The sequence below is a fragment of the Rhamphochromis longiceps genome, linkage group LG4 (genome assembly GCF_057381845.1).
Source record: "Rhamphochromis longiceps isolate RC_006_pf linkage group LG4, R_longiceps_female_GT1.1, whole genome shotgun sequence".
NCBI classification, from domain to species: Eukaryota; Metazoa; Chordata; class Actinopteri; order Cichliformes; family Cichlidae; genus Rhamphochromis; species Rhamphochromis longiceps.
The window spans coordinates 27,049,376-27,067,895 of NC_140560.1; the positions used below are offsets into that span (position 1 = coordinate 27,049,376).

Below are 18,520 nucleotides of genomic sequence, written 5' to 3' on the forward strand. Positions count from 1 at the left end.
CAATAGGCTGTATTATCACTCATCTTCCCTCATCATTTTCCGCACCTTCTCCCTCCCTCCTTTTCTGTCCATCTCCTCCCTCTGCGCCTTTTTACGCACAAAACAAGTCAGAGCGCACACACGGCTGCCGGAGAAAACAGGAGAGACAATAGGCAGTACTTCGGGTCATCATGGTATTTGGATTTTTACCGTAGGCAACATGCTCGGCGCTTTGTGAGGTACAGGTGGATAATCTGCGATCGCGTCTGTTCATTTACTAGTCTAAAGTTTCCCCAGGTTTTAATGTTGCCAACCGAGATTTCAGGAGGAGTGTGTTTCACCTCAAGGTAGGTCTCCGCAACTCAAGAACAGGTTGTCACTGAAGGCAGCCTCGTGATTTCCAAATAACCGTGTTGCTTGAATTGATGTGCATTTCGTGTTCCAGCAGCAGCGCGTGCTTAGATCCAACATTATTAGGGGTCTTTTGACAAATACACGGGATAAAGTATTAAATCCTGATGACCTTGCTGTCTGTTATGTTTTATGATCTTCGATCTTTAATGTATTGGCACAAGCATGTGAAATAGTCCTAAAAATATGATGCTAAAGGGAACCAGCTGCTTTACAGACTGCAAGCCGCTTTTAGAGTATTATAATAATAATCATTATTATTATTATGTTCGTTTACAGTAGTTTTTAACGTGACTTGAATTCAGCAATCACATCTACAACTCAACTTTGTCTTTTACTTTTGATGGCACGAGGGAAGGTCTGACTTTTCATAGTTTCCAGCTATTTATTACAAACAGCTTGTAAACAAATCTCTCAAAATAGAAAGACTGTTTGTTGCATTAAACAGAGATTGGCTTCTTAGCATTAATTTGAATGCAGTTAACATTCAGCTTTAAAGAAAACATTGTTCATCCTCATAAATATGACAGTTTTGCTTTCTTTAATTGTAGCTCCAGGTGACTTGCGGGAAATCCAGAAATCGTTATTACTTCGATATTGATGATCACAGCACCGGCTTTTAGCGTCGACGTGTAATTATTGGTGCTTTACACAAGTGTGTCATGAATGTATTCAACCCGCAATTAGGAAAAGTGCCAAATCAGATTAGTTGTATTTACATAAGTCATTTGGTGTTATCTAATTACTTCACTTTCTAAGGCAACAATCCATTTTATATTCCCTGTATTTTACAGGTTCACCCCACAGGCCCCTCAAATGTAGAAATCAATAGGGTTCCTTACAATTATCGCAATAATAAGAACATACACAAATCTAGTGTGTTATTCATTTAAAATATAGACTATCATTATATTATTATACTTTACACAAAACACTAGAATCTGGTGACACCAGTGCTGAGAAACTCCAGCCTGCAGAAAAACATCAAAGAAAGTTTTCGTCAGTGTTTCCACAACTAATTTATTTTTATTTGAATCTTTCGCCATTTTTGCTTGTTTTTTCTGTCCTCTTTCATTTTTGTTTGTTTGAGCAGGTAAATTAGTAGAATACAAAATGCCGTCCGAAAAGTTTCTCTTTTCGTTATCCGTTTTGATTAAACGGGTCAATTTAAAAAAAAAAAATTCTGTAAAGAATAAAATGGAAACATTGCACATTTTACAATTAACCTGATCATATATATATATATATGTTTAAAATAATTTCAACACAAAAATTTTAAATTTAAACCAATATAAATCTAAATATGTATTTTTTGCTTGTCTTACATTTTTTGCATTAGAACTGTTAATTTGTTATCATTTCTTAAAAGAAACCATAAAATGCACGATACATACAAATTGCCTTGCACCATTAGAAGTAGAATATATAATGCAGAAGTTATAGCTTATTGCAAAGTTTGAAATACAATTTGATGCTCGTAAAAAATCCCTTTCAATTAGAATTTTTGTTGGAAGAGAAACATTCTCAAATTCTCTTTTTTATCGTGTTTTTTTCTCCTGCAATTAATAAGCTTGTGCAATCCAGTCTGTAGGTGTGTATTTTTGATTCAGTCTGATTTTAAATAATGGTGGCATAGACAGTCCTATTATAAAATAATGAAATAAAAAATAAAAACGTCTCTCTTACCAATCCCCTTATTTTTAGGTTGATTTACTATAGCATGGTTCCACTGATATTTTAGATAGAAATGGTTCATTTTTGTCTCTAGCGATCACACTGAGGGGAGGAGAGAAGGGATGAAAACAGAGGAGAGCCAGCAGTCCTGTCTGCAGCAGCCTCCATCCTCCACGCCTTTCGGTAAGTCCGACAACCGATACACTATACAGTGAGTATAATAATCACAGGATGAGCTTTTTGGATTAATTTATCATCTATGAAAATCATGAAGACCACAAATAAGAATATCAAAGCATTTGATCCTGTCCATTTTGTCCGCGTTTTTAGGATCCTATAGACATTCAGGCCTAAGATTATAATAGAAAAAAATATTATTTAAAAATAAATAAATAAATAAAATATAATATTGATTCAGTTTTTTAACAACCAACACAACATTAGACTATTATCGTAATACTGGGCTTACCCTATGAGGAACAAAATGCAACAAAGCCAAGGTTATCATATGTTGTAACATATGACTTATGTTACCCTAACGTAAGAATTAAAATAATAATATAATAAAAGCAAGATCGACTGTTTTTAAATGTAAATAATTCAAGATGATCGTTCACATAAAGTCGAAATAGGAATGAAATAAACAAATATCCAGATGTTAAATATCCAGATTTTTGATTGAAAAAATTAATATCCAACACCGAGGTTGCCATAAACTTTTGTGCGAAGTATGCGCCTGTCATTTTCCATCCATGCGAAAGAGAACATCGGTTTTTCTATGCCAGATTACATATACAAACGATTGCATATACACACAGTAGTACACACGCGTTGGTCGATTGAATAAAACGTGTTTTATTGCATTATCGATGACCATGATGCAGGGAAATTTAGAAGCATGCTACTTTATACGGCTGGAGTTACACTGTGGAAACTTGGCCAGTATCTTGGCTTTTACCTTCTCTCAATCTCTCTGTTCATGCTTTGATATGTTCCCTTCAGGTCCAGAGTACAGAGGAGGAGAGGTGTGTGCGGGCTGCGAGTCTCCCATCGCCGACCGCTTCCTGCTGCGCGTGAATGAGCGTTCCTGGCACGAGACCTGTGTCAAGTGCGCCGTGTGTTTAAGCGCGCTCACTGGGACTTGTTACAGCCGGGACCGCCTGCTGTACTGCAAGCACGACTATGAAAAGTAAAAACACACACTCACAAACACACATGCTCACACACAGACATACACACACTGTCAGTTCAAGGATAACACAGCCTACAAATTTAGGTTGGGAAATTCCCTGTGACTAAAACAAGCTGCTGAAAATAATTTACATAATCTGCAAAGAAATACAGTTGCATAATAATGGAAAGAATAAAGTTAATTGTACGTTGAAATGTAATTATAATTCTCAATTTGGTCAGAGTAAGTTTACTTATGGAGACTATTTTAAACATTTTAGTTTTGCCTACTCAATCAAACTGAACTGATGTTAGCCAGTCTCCTGTTTCCAAGCTAAACAGGTTTTGAGACTTCAAATTGAGAGGTAATTGTTATATAAGTATAGTGACATACTAATCTTGTAACATTTGCTGATGTGATATTATTGTGTTACTGACACACACACACACACACACACACACACACACACACACACACACACACACACACACACACACACACACACGCAAGGAGAGAGTGAGAGAGAGAACAGTGAAGTTGAACTTCTGTTTAAAACAGATGAGGAACACGTCTTTCATATTTTACATCTACTGGAAGTCTTTTGTTAGACTTAACAGCATCTATCAATGTGCCAACAAAAGATGTAGTAAAATGTTAATCACTGCAAGAGCACGTGTGATTTTAATTCTGAAAAATTAATGTAGGTGTCAAGAAAGGAGATTATTTAGACTGTACAAATGACCTGCACATAAATCAATCCTCACACTGAACAAATCTGGTTAAATAATATTAATGAAACTTTAATGACTTAGTTTAGAGATGAGGAAGACTTATGAAGTTGAGAAATGAGAGTAGCAAATACAGGCTACATGTTGTACTAATGTTTGGAAAAAAAACTTTGCAAATTTCTATAACAGAAATTTGTGTAAAAATACATGGGCCTTTAAATTGAAAATCCACATTCAATCCGAAACATCTATCATTATAGACAATGCTGGATTTGTGTGTCAAACCTATGTGGCTTTACTTAAATTCAAGATACCCAGAGGGTCAGTGTGCTTACAATTTCACATTTTTGGAATTGAGCCACAACCAATATAAGATATGAAAACTGACTGAATGTATGCAGTAGCAGTTTTTATAGCTTATTTTTGCTTATTGATCTAGTCGTTTCACAAAGGCAAAGTCTATTTCCCTTGTTTTTAAATTTACAATCTTAACTGAACCAACAGCCCTTGCCACTGCTATTCAGTACCTTGTAGTACAGCATCTGGACACACTACAATATATTGCAATGTAAAAGTTCAGAGATTTTTTTTCTTTAATGGCTCACTCCACTGTACATTTTTGTGGCCATTCTACATTTTAACTTTGGCTGCTTTGTGTGTGCTGTGGTCACTGGGTGTGCCTGCAAAGGAAGCTCCAGGGATGGACAGCTTAAGGACGAGTCTGCAGCTTGTTATCATTGTTATGAAAAGTGTCAGACGGCATCCAGCAGCACAGACTCTCCCACTGTACCTGACATCTGGAGGAGAGTGAGGGAGAGAGAAAGAGAGGGAGGGGGGGGGGGGGGGGGGGGGAGAGGGGGGGGGGGGGACTGTGATGAAAGTCCATTGTGTGACGTTTATCTGGAAAAATGAGTGGGAAACTTGGAGGCAGTAGTACCATAACTGAAGAACTGGGCTCATTTTCAGTGATGGAATGAAAAAGTATATTTGCTCTCACTGTGTAATGACTGTAATTGCAGATCCAAATTAATAGTCAGAGGCTCATTCACTATGTTGTTGATTTAGTACCCTATACATTGCATATGCCTTGTTGCCTTGTTGTGTGAGTCGGTGCCAGACTTGGCACATAGTTATGCCCGTGACCTTCAGTGGATAGGCAACAATGTCTCCTTGTTTTCCCAGCAGTCTGTCCATCAGCGCCTTACTCTACACCCCCACCACCTCCATCTAGAGCAGGTGTGTGATAACCATGTCCAAGAATTTGGAATGTGCATAAGAATTTTAGGGGAATTTGTACAATTATTAGTGGATACCAGGATATGGATTTGAGTATCCATATCCATATCCTGGTATGGATACTCAAATCCTGCTTCAGACAGGAAAATGCACATCATTTCAGTGCTGTCACTGCATGCTGATGAGTTTACTTTGTCAGGAATTGTAAGGAGTTAAAAAAAAACTGAATTCACTGAAAAATATGTGAATGTAATGCATTAATTGAAAAATGGCATTTTGCAAGCAGGCTTGGGTTTTTAATATTGGGATGTCTTCCTTGTGCACTATCTCCGGCTAGTCCAAATATATGTTTTTTAGTCACAAACAGACCAGACCAAACAGTGCATGGTGCATGTGCTTTTTTAATCATAGCTTTCTTTTAATATATGAAAAAGAAACAAATACAAAATGTATTTGTGGGTAGGCATATGTTTTTAATTAATCTATCTGGTCTTCACGAAAAAGAAAACACACGCAGATTCAAATGAGAAAGGAAATCAAATTTTCAAATGTTACCCATCCTCCACCCTGATTCGTGTGGCGTTAACTGCCTCCAAGGCAAAGGTTTGTTCAACATTTGCATGTTTAATGCTTTTGAAGGATACATTGCTTCTGTATTACTGTACACTGATTATCAAAAAGTCAATATAAGGTTTCAAAATATCTGATGATTTTTTAAACATCTTATTTATTTATTTATGTATTTGGGGTTGCGGGGCAGGTGAACCATAATCATAGTCTGCTCGGTTCTGAGAATGCCTCAGAACACCCTCACTGAATCTTAAGTATGTCACTCTCATTCACATTAAGTATGTGAACATAAATAAGCACATCATTACTATTTATTTAATAAAACAAAAATAAAATAAAATAAAACTGGAGGTATGCCTTTTTAGTAGTGCCAGTTTTAAGTTTCCCTGGTCTCAATCTGTTATGGAAATGAAGGGATTTAGACACAACTCAAGTGCATCTTGTGGATTTTTCTTGTGGATTTATTTTTGTTTTGAAACCTTGAGAAATTCTCTGGAACTCCATCCTGTTATGGACCAGATGTTCAACATGAGGCACTAGAATAAGACTTAGCTGCACACAAATTCCCTTAAGGTTGTTTTTATGCACAGGCGCAATACATTCCATTTACTGGCACAATGGACAGTTATACAAATCTGGCTAGAAAAAGTTAGGAAGTGATAATTTTATAAAACTTTAAATAGAATTTTTCAATGATGTTACTTTTCTGACAAAATTATTAATAGTACAGCACTCTAGTTGTACTGTATGTTAATATAATTACAATTAAACTAAAAACAGACTTTTTTTTAAAGCTGTTTAGGCATAATCCTAAAACTGGTTATTATGATTCCTTGTCAAAGTGACAATTATAAAACAAGTGTTCTCTTCTCAATAGTACTGAACCCAAACAGCGCTGAGGGTAGTCTGGCTGTGAGAAGCCTCCAAACTCCCTTGAAAGCCACATAAAGGCAGCTCCAGCTCTGTGAAAAACAGGTCACAAGAGTGGATATTCACTAAACCTTGAGTTTAATGCCTCACGCTGTGGGGTGGAGGGCACAGAGACTACATCTAAGTTTACAAACCCTCTCACCACAGACATAGAGAGGGAGGCCTAGCGGCCACAGCTATAGAATCATCCTCTGCTGACCGAGTAGTTAGACGTGAGTCTAACACTAACGACCTGAAAGAGTATCCTCTCAGTGCATTTATGCGAGTGAACGTCTAAGTCTGAGGTTAGAAATCACATCTTTTACCCATTCTCCCTTCTATACCTCCACCCCACCAACCGTTTCGCTCCCTATCTCACCATCGTTCATCACTGTCTGCTTTGTAATAATATTTCTCTATTCCAAACCTCATTTCCTTCTTGTTGAGATTGATAGCAGCGATGACACCAAACAGTTTATCTCCCCGTTTATCCCTTGTTTTCTCTTAATCGCCCCCCCCCCCCCCCCCCCCCTCCAGTGCTCCTTTGTCTCTCAGGAGGGGAATAGGAGGAGGTGGCAGGGTGGCTGATTGGGTACAGTGCTAATTGCCCAGCTCTGGCTGTCCTGGGTTGACAGGTCTGATACTGGGCTGCAGGGAAATACTATTACAGATAATTATGCAATGATATGTCAGTGGAAATACAAACCCTTATTCCTATAAGCCTAAAATGAGTCACTATTGACGTAAAAAAAAAAAAAAAAACATTGACCATTTTAAAACATGTCAACCACAACAGAGTTTGATATTTTGGACTTATTTGGCTATAATTATGAAATCCCTTTGACAAAGGAGAAGACAAAATAATTTGTCTTTGTAGAAACCAAACCATGACAGTGTGAGGGTGGAGGCAGAAATCTGAGCAATTTTAGGTTAAATAACTGGAAATTTCAGCTCAGAGAGAGTAAGGTTTATAGCTCATTGTTGGTGAAGGCAAATGTAGCTTTTCTGCTCTGGCTGTACATCATATACACATGCAATGCTCAAAAGTTGAAGTACTTCTCTCTCACCTAAGAGTCTTATATTAGCTACACCTGCAGCTCAATAGATGATGGTTGGAGGTTTGCCAGATGAGAATAAAGTGCGGATGGATGGGTTTTTGAGCTTTGATGGTGTGCTGTTGAAAAACAGTCTGATTTGATGGCATAAATGAAAGAGCATCAGGGAGAACTGTCACTGATGGAGAAAGGGTTCAAAATGGGTTAAAGAAGGAAAGGACAAGGTGTGGGAGAGTTTTAAGGACAGAACGGCTTCAGACCATGGCAAATTTTTGTCTGTGTATGTGTGTAGATGGTGATGGTGGTGGTGGTGAGGGGGTGATATTGCCACTGTTTTTGCATAATGTGAGATGAGACCCCATCATCTTTCCTCCCCCTCAACAATTTTATAACAGACAGCTAATAAATGTTTCATGGCAGAACAAGCTGCTCGCCTCAGCTTTATTAAATCTGAGATAATAAAAGCAGAGAGGGAGAGGAAAAAAGAGAGTGCGAATAGGGGGTCGCACCAGAGAGGGAGAGATAGGGAGATCGGCGTAGACTTCTCGCAAATCGACCGGCTGTATCTCCTGTTTCTGGGGCAACGGGTCCCGCTGTCCCCCGCCACCCCCTCCCCGCTGCTTCCCGCTCCGCCAGAGACAGACAGGAAATGAGAAACGGGCAGACAGGATATTGCGTTCTGGTGGCCTGGGGATTAACTGTTTTATCTAAACTAACACACACCCACTCACTCACACACAAACACACATCTATATCCTGACACATAGCATTCATTCTTGGTAGCATCAGGTGTAACTCACAGCCACACACCCAGAGACACATATCATGCATGCAGAGACCATGCACATCGTGCAGGTATTTGGTTGTTACTTTACACAGGAAAAGTCTTGAATATTATATACATCAGTGCTGCTCTCATGTAGAGCTGGTCATTACCAAGGTTTACTGCAAGAGTCACAACATGTAACTTTATAACTGTGGGACTGCCTCAGTGTGCACAAATACCTCTAAAGATCTATTCTATGTACTGTTGGCCCTTGTGTCCGTTGGATAGCAAGTATTATATACATGTTGCACATTTTTAGAGCATGCATTGACCTTGTTACTGCACTGATGCATGGATGGACGTGGTGCACAGATGCAGCATCTGTCACCGTTTTATTGATGTTTGTACCCAGGCACCTTATCTATGTTTACACTAACTGTGCATATTTGTGTTTATGTGTGCATGCGGCTGTATATATCCGTGTGTTTGTATGCATGACTTTACTATATATATCTATATCTATATCTATATCTATATCTATAGATATATATATATCTTTAAACCTGTGTATTTCTCTATGAGAGTGTGAGTGAGTGGTGGCAGGGTAGCAAGTATCGTGGGGAATGCTGGGAGATTTTAATAACACAGAAGCAGTGCAGGGAGATTTAATAAAAGGAGATGATGTGATTACTGAACCCTGGCTCTGAGCCATTTTGCTTCACAGAGCAATATCCGCCAAAAGTGCACACACACAATTCCACACACACAGACACACACACACAACCGCACACACTCCACACACATCTAAGAAATTGATACTAAACAGAATACAACTTAAAACTAAGATTGATGCATATCATTTGTACTTTTTGCATCTGTAACGTGAATCTTCTATTATACCTTCATTGTCGCACACTACGGTCACATATGTGGGAATCACAAGCTAGGACATCTAAACCTCTGCTTATCACACCTTGTGAGAAAGAGATCCATCTTAAACTATAGGTCAAAAATCAAAATGAGTGACAATGGTGGTGGATCCTTGGTGGTGAAAGTTAAATTTATCTAAGTTAGGTTCTTTTGGTCTTGGTGACCAAAAGACCAAAGCTTAGTGCAATAAGAGAAACTCCTTAAAAAGAGAGTTAGTATAACCAAACCTATACCTGTATAAATATTCATCAGTTATGAAAGCAAGTGCAACAACTGCAGTTGCTCTGAGACACATACATATTTATGGAATGATTGTATTGCAGACCAGACAATGTCATGCTTGTCACAGCTCTCAGGCAAAACAATGCCACATGACACAGCTTAGGGAGGTGATGAAGATTGTGTTGTGATGTTTGTATGCCTAGGCTCTGCAATAAACAAAAGGGAAAGACCTGATTATACCAATACTTACAATACAGCACCTTTTTCTGCCTCTCTACACTTGATCTCGTAATTAGTGAGCTTGTAATTAGCCATGCCCCGTAACCCCTCCAAAATCCATGGCATTGAGCATAAAGTTGCCTAGAGCCAGTCTTTATAATGTTTTGTACATCACACGCTCTAAAGGTTGATCATTACCTTCAGCCTCCTGTGAGCACTTGCAACTCTATTCTACGCATTCGCGCATATATCATATTATTACTTCATTAAAGTAAAGCTGTCTAAATCCAAAGCAAAGAGGGTTTTTTTTAACTATCTATTCGCTTAGCTTTCAGCACAGCTGTTCCTTAATATACATCAGCTGTCTGACTTCTAGTTTTCACTTTTTTGAATTGTACACATTAAAAAGTTAAAACAAAATTAAGAACATAAATAACTATGTAACACCCACCATACCAGAAAAAATACAGATATTAACCCATACCATAGAGACTTATTATTTTTAATGATTTAAAATAAAGAACTCAAGATGAATTTGACAAATTTACTCAAGCACTGGAACCTGGGCTGCATGTGTGGCCATGTTTGACTAGAATGTATAAATCCTGTAAAGTTAAATTCACCTTAATCGTATGATTGCTCTTTATCCGTCATGCCCGTAGTGATTTTTTGGAAGCTGCACCCTGGTCAGGCCCATGTGTGAATGATACTTCTATTAGAGGGATTATGCTGATCTACTTACAGACCCCCCTCTGTGGCAGTTGCCCCAAGTTTCCTTTATTTGCCATGTTGAGTAAATTCCTACCGTGCTGTGTACACCCCTGATTAGGGAGTGTGGGACTTAACCACCAACCTCATCAATCTTGTGTCAAGCAACCCTGACGATTCTGTTTTGTTGTTTTTTGTTCCCAATGAAAGGACGTATTTGAAATACTGAGAGTGAGGCTGTGCAGAGCGGTGTGATGATTGCGCCCTTTTGTAGCATGCATGTTCTGTACCACATGTTATGATTGACATGTGCGTTATTGCAGGAATTTTACAGTGGAAGCATCTTTCTAAAATGCAATGTAATGTTACTGTGACTAAGTAATTTAAGCAACATTTAGTCAAACACAAGGTCCTATCATAATAGTCTTTGTATGGTTGCTTATAGGAGTATTGTGTTTGCTTTATGATGTTAAGTTAGCGACACTGTCATTTGGGGATATTTGGGGAGCGTTTGGCAGATGGATTGAGAAAGATTAGCTGTAGCAGCTGCGTTTGGGACAGAATCACAGATTAGGAGCTCTAATGTGCAGACCTGGCTCCTTCTTTACTCTCCAGATTTGGGCAGCAACACCTTCCTATCACTCAGTCAGGGAGCGTCAACACTTCAGGCTTCATCCCTTCTTCCCCCCATTCCCTCCCTTCCCATCCTCCCTCCTTTCTTAACAGGGTTTGTGTTCCATTGTGCTGCTATTTCTGTATACATCAACCTTTATCTGTTTCACACCCATGTTCAGGCTTCCTCGTAACTTTTCCCACTGAAGAACTGTAATGACGATCAAGAATATTTCCTAATCATAGATGTGTTGCACCACTGCTTTGATGATATGGTGAATGTGAGTAACTATCCAAATATATATATACTGATACTCGGTGGGTGAGTGTGTGCAAATGTGGTGATGGTGTGTGTGTGTGTGCGTGCATATGTGCATGTGTGTGTGTGCGTGTGTGTGTGTGTGCGCGCGCGTGCGTGTGCGTGCATAAGTGAGAGGAGAGAGATTAACCCCATGCTATCCCCAATCCCTGGTTATGAGTTTACAGCGTCTGTCTGGCCATCTCACTGTTTAAACAACAATCTAATTAATCCTGTCTTTATTAGTTTCAGTGAACTGGGGAGGCAGGCTGGGAGGGCATGAGGGAGAACTGGGAATGCTGGCAGAAAGTACTGAATACTGAGGAGGGAAGGGGAGGAAACCAAGTGCAAGAGCAGGGATTTGAGAGGAATTTAATGGCATAGATTTGGGCCCTGTGAATAGAAATAGGGATGTGCAAAAGATTGTCATGTGGGAGAGAAAGTTAGGGGTTGTAACATAGCACAGGAGGAGAGATGGGGGGACAAAAGAAGGAAAGTGGTCATGGGGAAAAGTAATAGACCTGAGAAAGACTGTTTTAAGCTTTATTCACTGAGTTAAATACATAAATTATGGGCAATATATGGACAGAGTGGAGTTCACTTCACCAAGGAAATCTTAACATTTAAGGATTTAAATGGGGAAAAACTCTCCACAGACATCTTTTTAAGAAGCTAACTACTGCCCCCTACTGTGAGAATGTTAAAAATAAAAAACAATGTAATAATACAGACTACTGTAACCCATCTAACAGATGTTCACCTTGTTGCACTGTGAATTGGGTAATGCTTATAGGACCTTTAATTAAGAGACTATGCTAATCTCCAGAATCATTGGCGCTAAGGGTAAATGTGTCAGAGCTTCTTGTTTGTGCTGCCATCTTTAATTAATTTACTTCTTATTCTAAGCTGCTAGACTGTTATCATGCCATGTTTCACAGTTTATGGATGTATCCATGAAAATATAAGCCCACGTGTGTATGTTTCTGTGCCCCTCCAGGCTTTTTGTAAGAAAGTGCAGTGCCTGCTTGCAAGTCATTGGACGTTCTGAGCTGATAATGCGTGTGCTAGGCCAGGTATACCACCTGGGCTGCTTCAGCTGCTGTGAGTGTGAACGTCGGCTGCAGAGAGGTGATGAGTTTGTGCTGAAAGAAGGCCAGCTGCTCTGCCGCATGGACTATGAAAAGGAGAGGGAAATGCTGGCTGCCATCAGCCCTACACCAACTGAATCAGGTAAAGCAGGTTTCTTCGGAGGATACATAATAAAGGTCAAAATTACTTTTCTTGGGGAAATAATCTTTCTTTTTACACTCATGCCTTTAGTCAAAATCAATCATTTTCATCCCCTTTAAATGAGTAAACAGTATTTGAAAGAAAAACCTTAATATTTAAGACAAAAGCAGTTTCAAGAAAAAACAAAAAAGAAAAAAGTTTCAAGCTTCTTCCTTTTTAAAAATTTTAAATGAAGGCGCAATTATTGAATTTCAAATAGTGAGAATAGTTTTCAGCAGTATGTTGAAAGTAATTTAAGCAGTACCATTTTCTTCCATGAGAACGAACAAACTGTTACTGTAAACTACATGGAAAATATTTGTTTCAAATGTCACTGTTTGCAGAGCATTGTTCTGATTGTGCTATTGTTTACTTAACTTGCTCAGTAAAAAGTGAGGATGAGGATGGTGGAGGAGGCTCCGGAGGAGGGAAAGGCGGTGATGAAGGCAAGGAGCACAAGCGTTCAAAACGTCCACGCACTATCTTGACCACACAGCAGCGGCGTGCTTTCAAGGCCTCCTTTGAAGTGTCAGCCAAACCATGCCGTAAGGTGGGTTGTTGGTCTTGTCAGTATGCCACAAGATACTCCTGGTCATGCTTTCCAAACTTTAGTTTTCAAGGGTATGGCTGCTGTGTTTGGCACTGTGAAGTTAAGATTTTTAAAACAATTAAAAACTCTATCCTCTAGGTGAGAGAGACACTGGCTGCAGAGACTGGGCTGACAGTGCGTGTTGTTCAGGTGTGGTTTCAAAACCAGAGAGCCAAGGTAAGACTTTATAGTTTTCCTAAAGGCATGCTCACAAAAGCACAAAGAGAAAATTTGTACACCGTGTGCTTTTGTGCGTCAGATGAAAAAGTTAGCTCGCCGACAGCAACAGCAGCAGCAGCAACAGCAGGAACAAGAGCAGCTGGGAGGCACCAGGAGGGGACCGAGCAGAGGGGGCCGCCAAAGCAATGATGACAGCGAGGGTAAGAGCTTTGAGTACCAGTACAAGATCAAGAAGGAAAGAAAAAAAGATGGAAAGAAAGACTGGTATGGTTAAAGTTTTGGGCGTTTTGAATCTTTATATAGATGGATCTAGTACCCATGGCATGGATGGGATGCTGGGATATCCATCTCTGCCACGTCAGCAGCTCCTTGCTCTGGACCCCAACATTTATGGTGGAGAGCCATTTCGACATGGGCTTACACCACCTCAACTGAATAGCGAGCAGCTCCACTCCTATGGTATGACAGAAAGACAAAGATAAAAGTTACAAAAAAAATAACTTGCTTTTACTTTTTTTTTTCTTGCTCTCACTAAAAACTCTTTCACTTCAGCTGTCCACACTCTCCTTCCTTTTGACTGCAGACTCAGAAACAGTGTTCCATGACCTGGACAGCGATGGAAGCCTTGGTCACCTTGGCGACTGCCTCTTAGCAACAGGGGAGGGCGGTCTCCTGGCAGGGCGAGTGGGAAATCCCATCGACCGTCTGTACTCCATGCAGAACTCTTATTTCACCTCCTGACCCTTATAAACTGTCACTCTTTCCCCTCCTGTTTCACCTTTCACCTCAGAGATGCAGCTAATGGAGTCTGTCCATCAACATGCCTGTGGGACCATTCTCCATGAAACACCCTACAGCCAAACACACTTACGAGCTTTTATCACAGGCTAACATCAATTAGACATAGTTAGTCATAATATCAATTTGCAGCAGATTAACATAGTGATCCCACATCTTTCCCAGATAAGAATCACATGCTGGAAATACAGACACTGTAAATGTCCAAGATAAAGGACCTCAGTTTACTCTGTTGTATTTATGTAATGTTTAATGAAAAATGCTTCATGGCACTTTCCAACAAAAAAAAATTAAGACACTTATACCTATCAATATGTATATCACGAATTACAGATGATAATTGGTTGCTGAAAGTGAATTCATCAATCAAATCACATATAATTAGCAGTCTTGGCAGCTGAGGGTTTAAATTAAATTAGTATATTGCATTACTTTTTGTTTTGTTTTGCCAGGACTAGAGTAGTTATTGTGTGAATGACTGCAGCGTATACAGCACTGTATATGGATTGGAGTACACTTTTGCTCTCAGGTTAGTGTGTATGTTTGTGGAACCTGAGCCACAACTCAGGATATTGTGCTGGATAGGATGACAATTTAACTTGCCCAATGACTTGAAGGACAGAGATTGCAAAGAAATTCTGTGAAAAATTATTTCAAACTATATCCTTGGTTTTTCATACTGCATGACTGATAAAATATGGACCAAAAAAAGTGGGTTTTTTTGGCATTTAGCTATAAACTCTACAGGGTCATTTGAGGAGCCTTATGCGGAAACAGGGTTGTTTAAGTGGTTATCGTCTTAGTTTTCCTTTCTCTTTTATAATGTGATCACTCAAAAACAGTGCAGTAAATTTCAACTCTTTGGTATATAATTTCCCAAATGAAGGATACTGGGTACATGAAGGTACTCCAAATGTAAATGTGTGTATGACTGTGTTATAATTAACTGTTGTAGTCACAAACTGTAATAATTTCCTTCTCAGAAAGTCACATTAGGTAGGTATTTCGTATCTTCTTATGTGATAATCAGCAAATATTTAAACTGTAGCATGATATTTATGTGCCACAAGTAGGTATGAAGAAATAGCCTCCAAATTCAAGTGTTGCAGAAGGCATCAGGATCAGAATCATGAAGTGGTGCAGAATAAAATAGGATTAGGGTGAAACTCTTTTCATTTAGAAGCCAGTAATTGGCTACAGCCTGTGACATTCCTTCCTGACATTATGTTTGACTCTGATAACTGACTCATGGTGTTTTTAAAGTGATAATATTGTGAATGTAACTTATTTGTGCAGTAGATGAGTTCTTATCTTACTTTTTTGATCAGTGACTGCCAGGTGATGTGCTTTGAATGTAATGTTGCCGTATCTTCAATACAATCTGCGGTTTCGTCTTTGAACAACACTTGGCTTCTTTGTCCTAAATACAATAAATGATGACGCATTTATCACTTGCTCAAATGGTATGAAACAAAGATGCACTTTAAAAGCAAGGAATCAGTTTCCTCTCAGTCTTTCCACTCAAAACTTTAATAACTCAACCAGAAAATGTCTGTTCTGCTTAGTGGTCACAGGGTTCATAACTCAACATCCTCCCTCTGTCTCTTTCAGTAGTCCCACTGATTAGAGCTGGACAGCCCTCTCCTTTCTTCCCAGACTCCCTATTGCTCAGTCACTGAGTAGCCAGGATAGTTTGTGTGGGAGCAATACATTCCAGTTTAATATTTGACTCTGACTCAGACCTGAAGAGGGCACGGGTGGGAGGAATAGGCACAAGAAACAGAAACAATAAGAGGATGACAACATCAGAAGAGTATTAGAAGTCTAAGGTCATTTTTTAAATGAAACTGTTCAATAAATCAGTACACACCCGACTTTCTCACATTCAGAGACATAAATCTTATTTTTAAATCATAAAACTTACATGAGAAATTAGGGAATGACACAGCAATTAAATACTTCATGCAATCATGTAACCCACAGTACTAACGCAAATTTAAATAAATACAGTGTTGTTAAAAAGTATTTGCCCACTTCCTGATGTTGTCTTTTTTTTTTTTTTTGCATAATTGTCACAATTACATGTTTCAGACTATCAAACAAATTTAAGACAATAATCCAATAAAGAATAAAATACACTTTGTAAATTATTTAAATTATTTAAGGGGGAAAAAGCTATCCAAACTCATGAAAAAGAAACACGAAAAAGTAATTCCTAACATCATAAAATCAACACACTATTTCAGAAGTAGAACATCCTACCAACAGTCATCCATGGTGGTGGTAGTGTGATGTTTTGGGGCTGCTTTGCTGCTTCAACACCTGAACGACTTGACTGATGGAAGCGTCATCAAGTGCACATCAAATTTGTCTGACTCCATTACCCAAGAACCTAATCAAGCACATTTGGTTTATGCATGAGGACAGTGACCCCAAGCACACAAGCAAGTGTGACCTTGCAAAAAAAACCCAAAAAAACCCAAAATGAAGACTTGGAGTGGCCTAGTCAATAAGGTGCTTTGGCATGACCTTAAAGCAGGTCATTCATCCTTGAAAACCCTGCAGCTCAGCTGAATTAAAATGAAAGACTTATTGCCAGTCATTGCAAACCCTTGATTGCAATTCTTGCTGCCAAAGGTAGCACAATCAGTTATTACATTTAGGCTTTTCAGCTAGGGTTAGGTAGGTTTAAATCAGGGGTAGGCGACTCCAGGCCTCGAGTGCCAGTGTCCTGCAGGTTTTAGATCGCACCCTGGGTTAACACACCTGAATCAAATGATTAGTTCATTACCAGGCCTCTGGAGAACTTCAAGAAATGCTGAGGAGTCATTTAGCTCTTTAAATCAGCTGTGATGGATCATGGACACATCTAAAACCTCCAGGACACCGGCACTCGAGGCCTGGAGTTGCCTACCCCTGGTTTAAATGATGATTTAACAAAATAAATGATCATTTAAAAACTGCATTTTGTATTTACTCAGGTTATCTTTGTCTAATATTAAAATGATGATGATGGTCTGAAACATGTAAATGTGATAAATATGCAAAATAAAATTAGGAAGTAGGAATTGGGAAGTATTGTATTCTATCAGCCACTGTACATACATGTCTGGAATACATTTGAAACCAGCCCACCTGGTGGCAGTGGTGTAGATACAGGTTTTTTCTGGTAATGGAGGACATCCTGTGCTAAGATGGTTGAGATACTGGATTTGTAGCTGGAAAAGATAAAAATAATCGTTTGGTATGTTGGCAACTAAAGCTTATGCAATATTATTATTATTTTTGCAAACATTAGTGTCTTCAAAATTTGTTTTATATTATGATGCATGAAAAACCAGCATGCACAACCTGTTTCCATAAAAAACACACTGAAAAACGTACCCACTCCACTGAGGTCGACTGTCTCTGCACAGCCCAGAAAGCGAGCCACATGTGGCGAGCAGGAGACAGGTTGTCCCTGATGTTCTCTCAGGCAGCGCTCAAACTCCACAAACTCATTGGAACACTCCTGCCTGATCTTCTGGATGACTGGGCTTAACATAGTTAGAGGTTAGATTAAAATACGCCTGGAAAATATTTACAGCAGGATGCCAGAATCACTCGAGTAGGAATGACAGAACAAATAAATGGACTTACTGTGATGATGTACATTGTGCAACATTCATCTTCAGCTCGTGACACTTCTGCTGCCATGTTGATGGATTGGAGGCTACACATAACCCATACGCTTCCATTTCTTTACGGCAGTACTTTGCAGTTATATCCATAGCAGCCTGCCTGAAAGGTGACAGATTTATTTAAACCAGTGCGTGAGAACAGATAAGAACTATCACTCCTGTGTGCAGTAAATTCAACACGATAAAGTACTTTTCTGGAGGATGCAACAAATACTTGTAATTAGTTACATTAGATTCTTTATCTAGGAAACGTGTACGTTGTGTAACTGATTATTTAAAATTCTTACATGTTGCTTCTTTTATGGTGTTTGAAACGAGGACGCTAATCAGCCAAGGTTACACCACCACTACTTCTGCATGTGGAACCATGCCTGGACAGGAAAGCCAATGTTTCTATAATCTTATTGGTTCAGGATTGCATCAGTCACACACTCTGGCTACGCCCCTACAGTGACGTCACTTTCCTTAAAGGGGAAAGCCACTTGCTCGATTAACATGCAAATAAAGTCTACATTT

The 18,520-nt window shown here is 39.1% G+C and overlaps 2 protein-coding genes across 5 annotated transcripts; one reads left to right on the forward strand and one right to left on the reverse strand.

Moving 5' to 3' along the window:
- The first annotated feature begins 100 nt into the window (after nt 1–100).
- lmx1al (LIM homeobox transcription factor 1, alpha-like) lies at nt 101–15,713 on the forward strand. 2 transcript variants are annotated; one of them, XM_085404200.1, is made up of 9 exons: nt 101–326; nt 2,159–2,247; nt 3,067–3,253; nt 12,486–12,718; nt 13,144–13,307; nt 13,446–13,523; nt 13,606–13,726; nt 13,803–13,985; nt 14,110–15,713. In XM_085404200.1, exons 1-9 carry the CDS (start codon nt 283–285, stop codon nt 14,265–14,267), a joined length of 1,257 nt encoding a protein of 418 aa, XP_085260326.1. In that variant the 5' UTR covers nt 101–282; the 3' UTR covers nt 14,268–15,713. The 2 variants fall into 2 exon arrangements, with proteins under 2 accessions (XP_085260326.1, XP_085260327.1); XM_085404201.1 differs by having other exon boundaries at nt 13,830–13,985.
- Nucleotides 13,842–18,381, reverse strand: chchd5 (coiled-coil-helix-coiled-coil-helix domain containing 5). 3 transcript variants are annotated; one of them, XR_014911506.1, is made up of 5 exons: nt 18,292–18,381; nt 17,964–18,104; nt 17,709–17,860; nt 17,460–17,542; nt 13,842–13,980 (listed from the first exon to the last, which is right to left on the reverse strand). XR_014911506.1 is itself a non-coding variant. In XM_085404202.1 (4 exons), coding segments are annotated over exons 1-4 (324 nt in total). In that variant the 5' UTR covers nt 18,294–18,381; the 3' UTR covers nt 16,368–17,513. The 3 variants fall into 3 exon arrangements, 1 of the variants encoding a protein (XP_085260328.1); XR_014911505.1 differs by lacking the exon at nt 13,842–13,980 and adding an exon at nt 15,902–16,066; XM_085404202.1 differs by lacking the exon at nt 13,842–13,980 and having other exon boundaries at nt 16,368–17,542.
- Nucleotides 18,382–18,520: the final 139 nt, after the last annotated feature.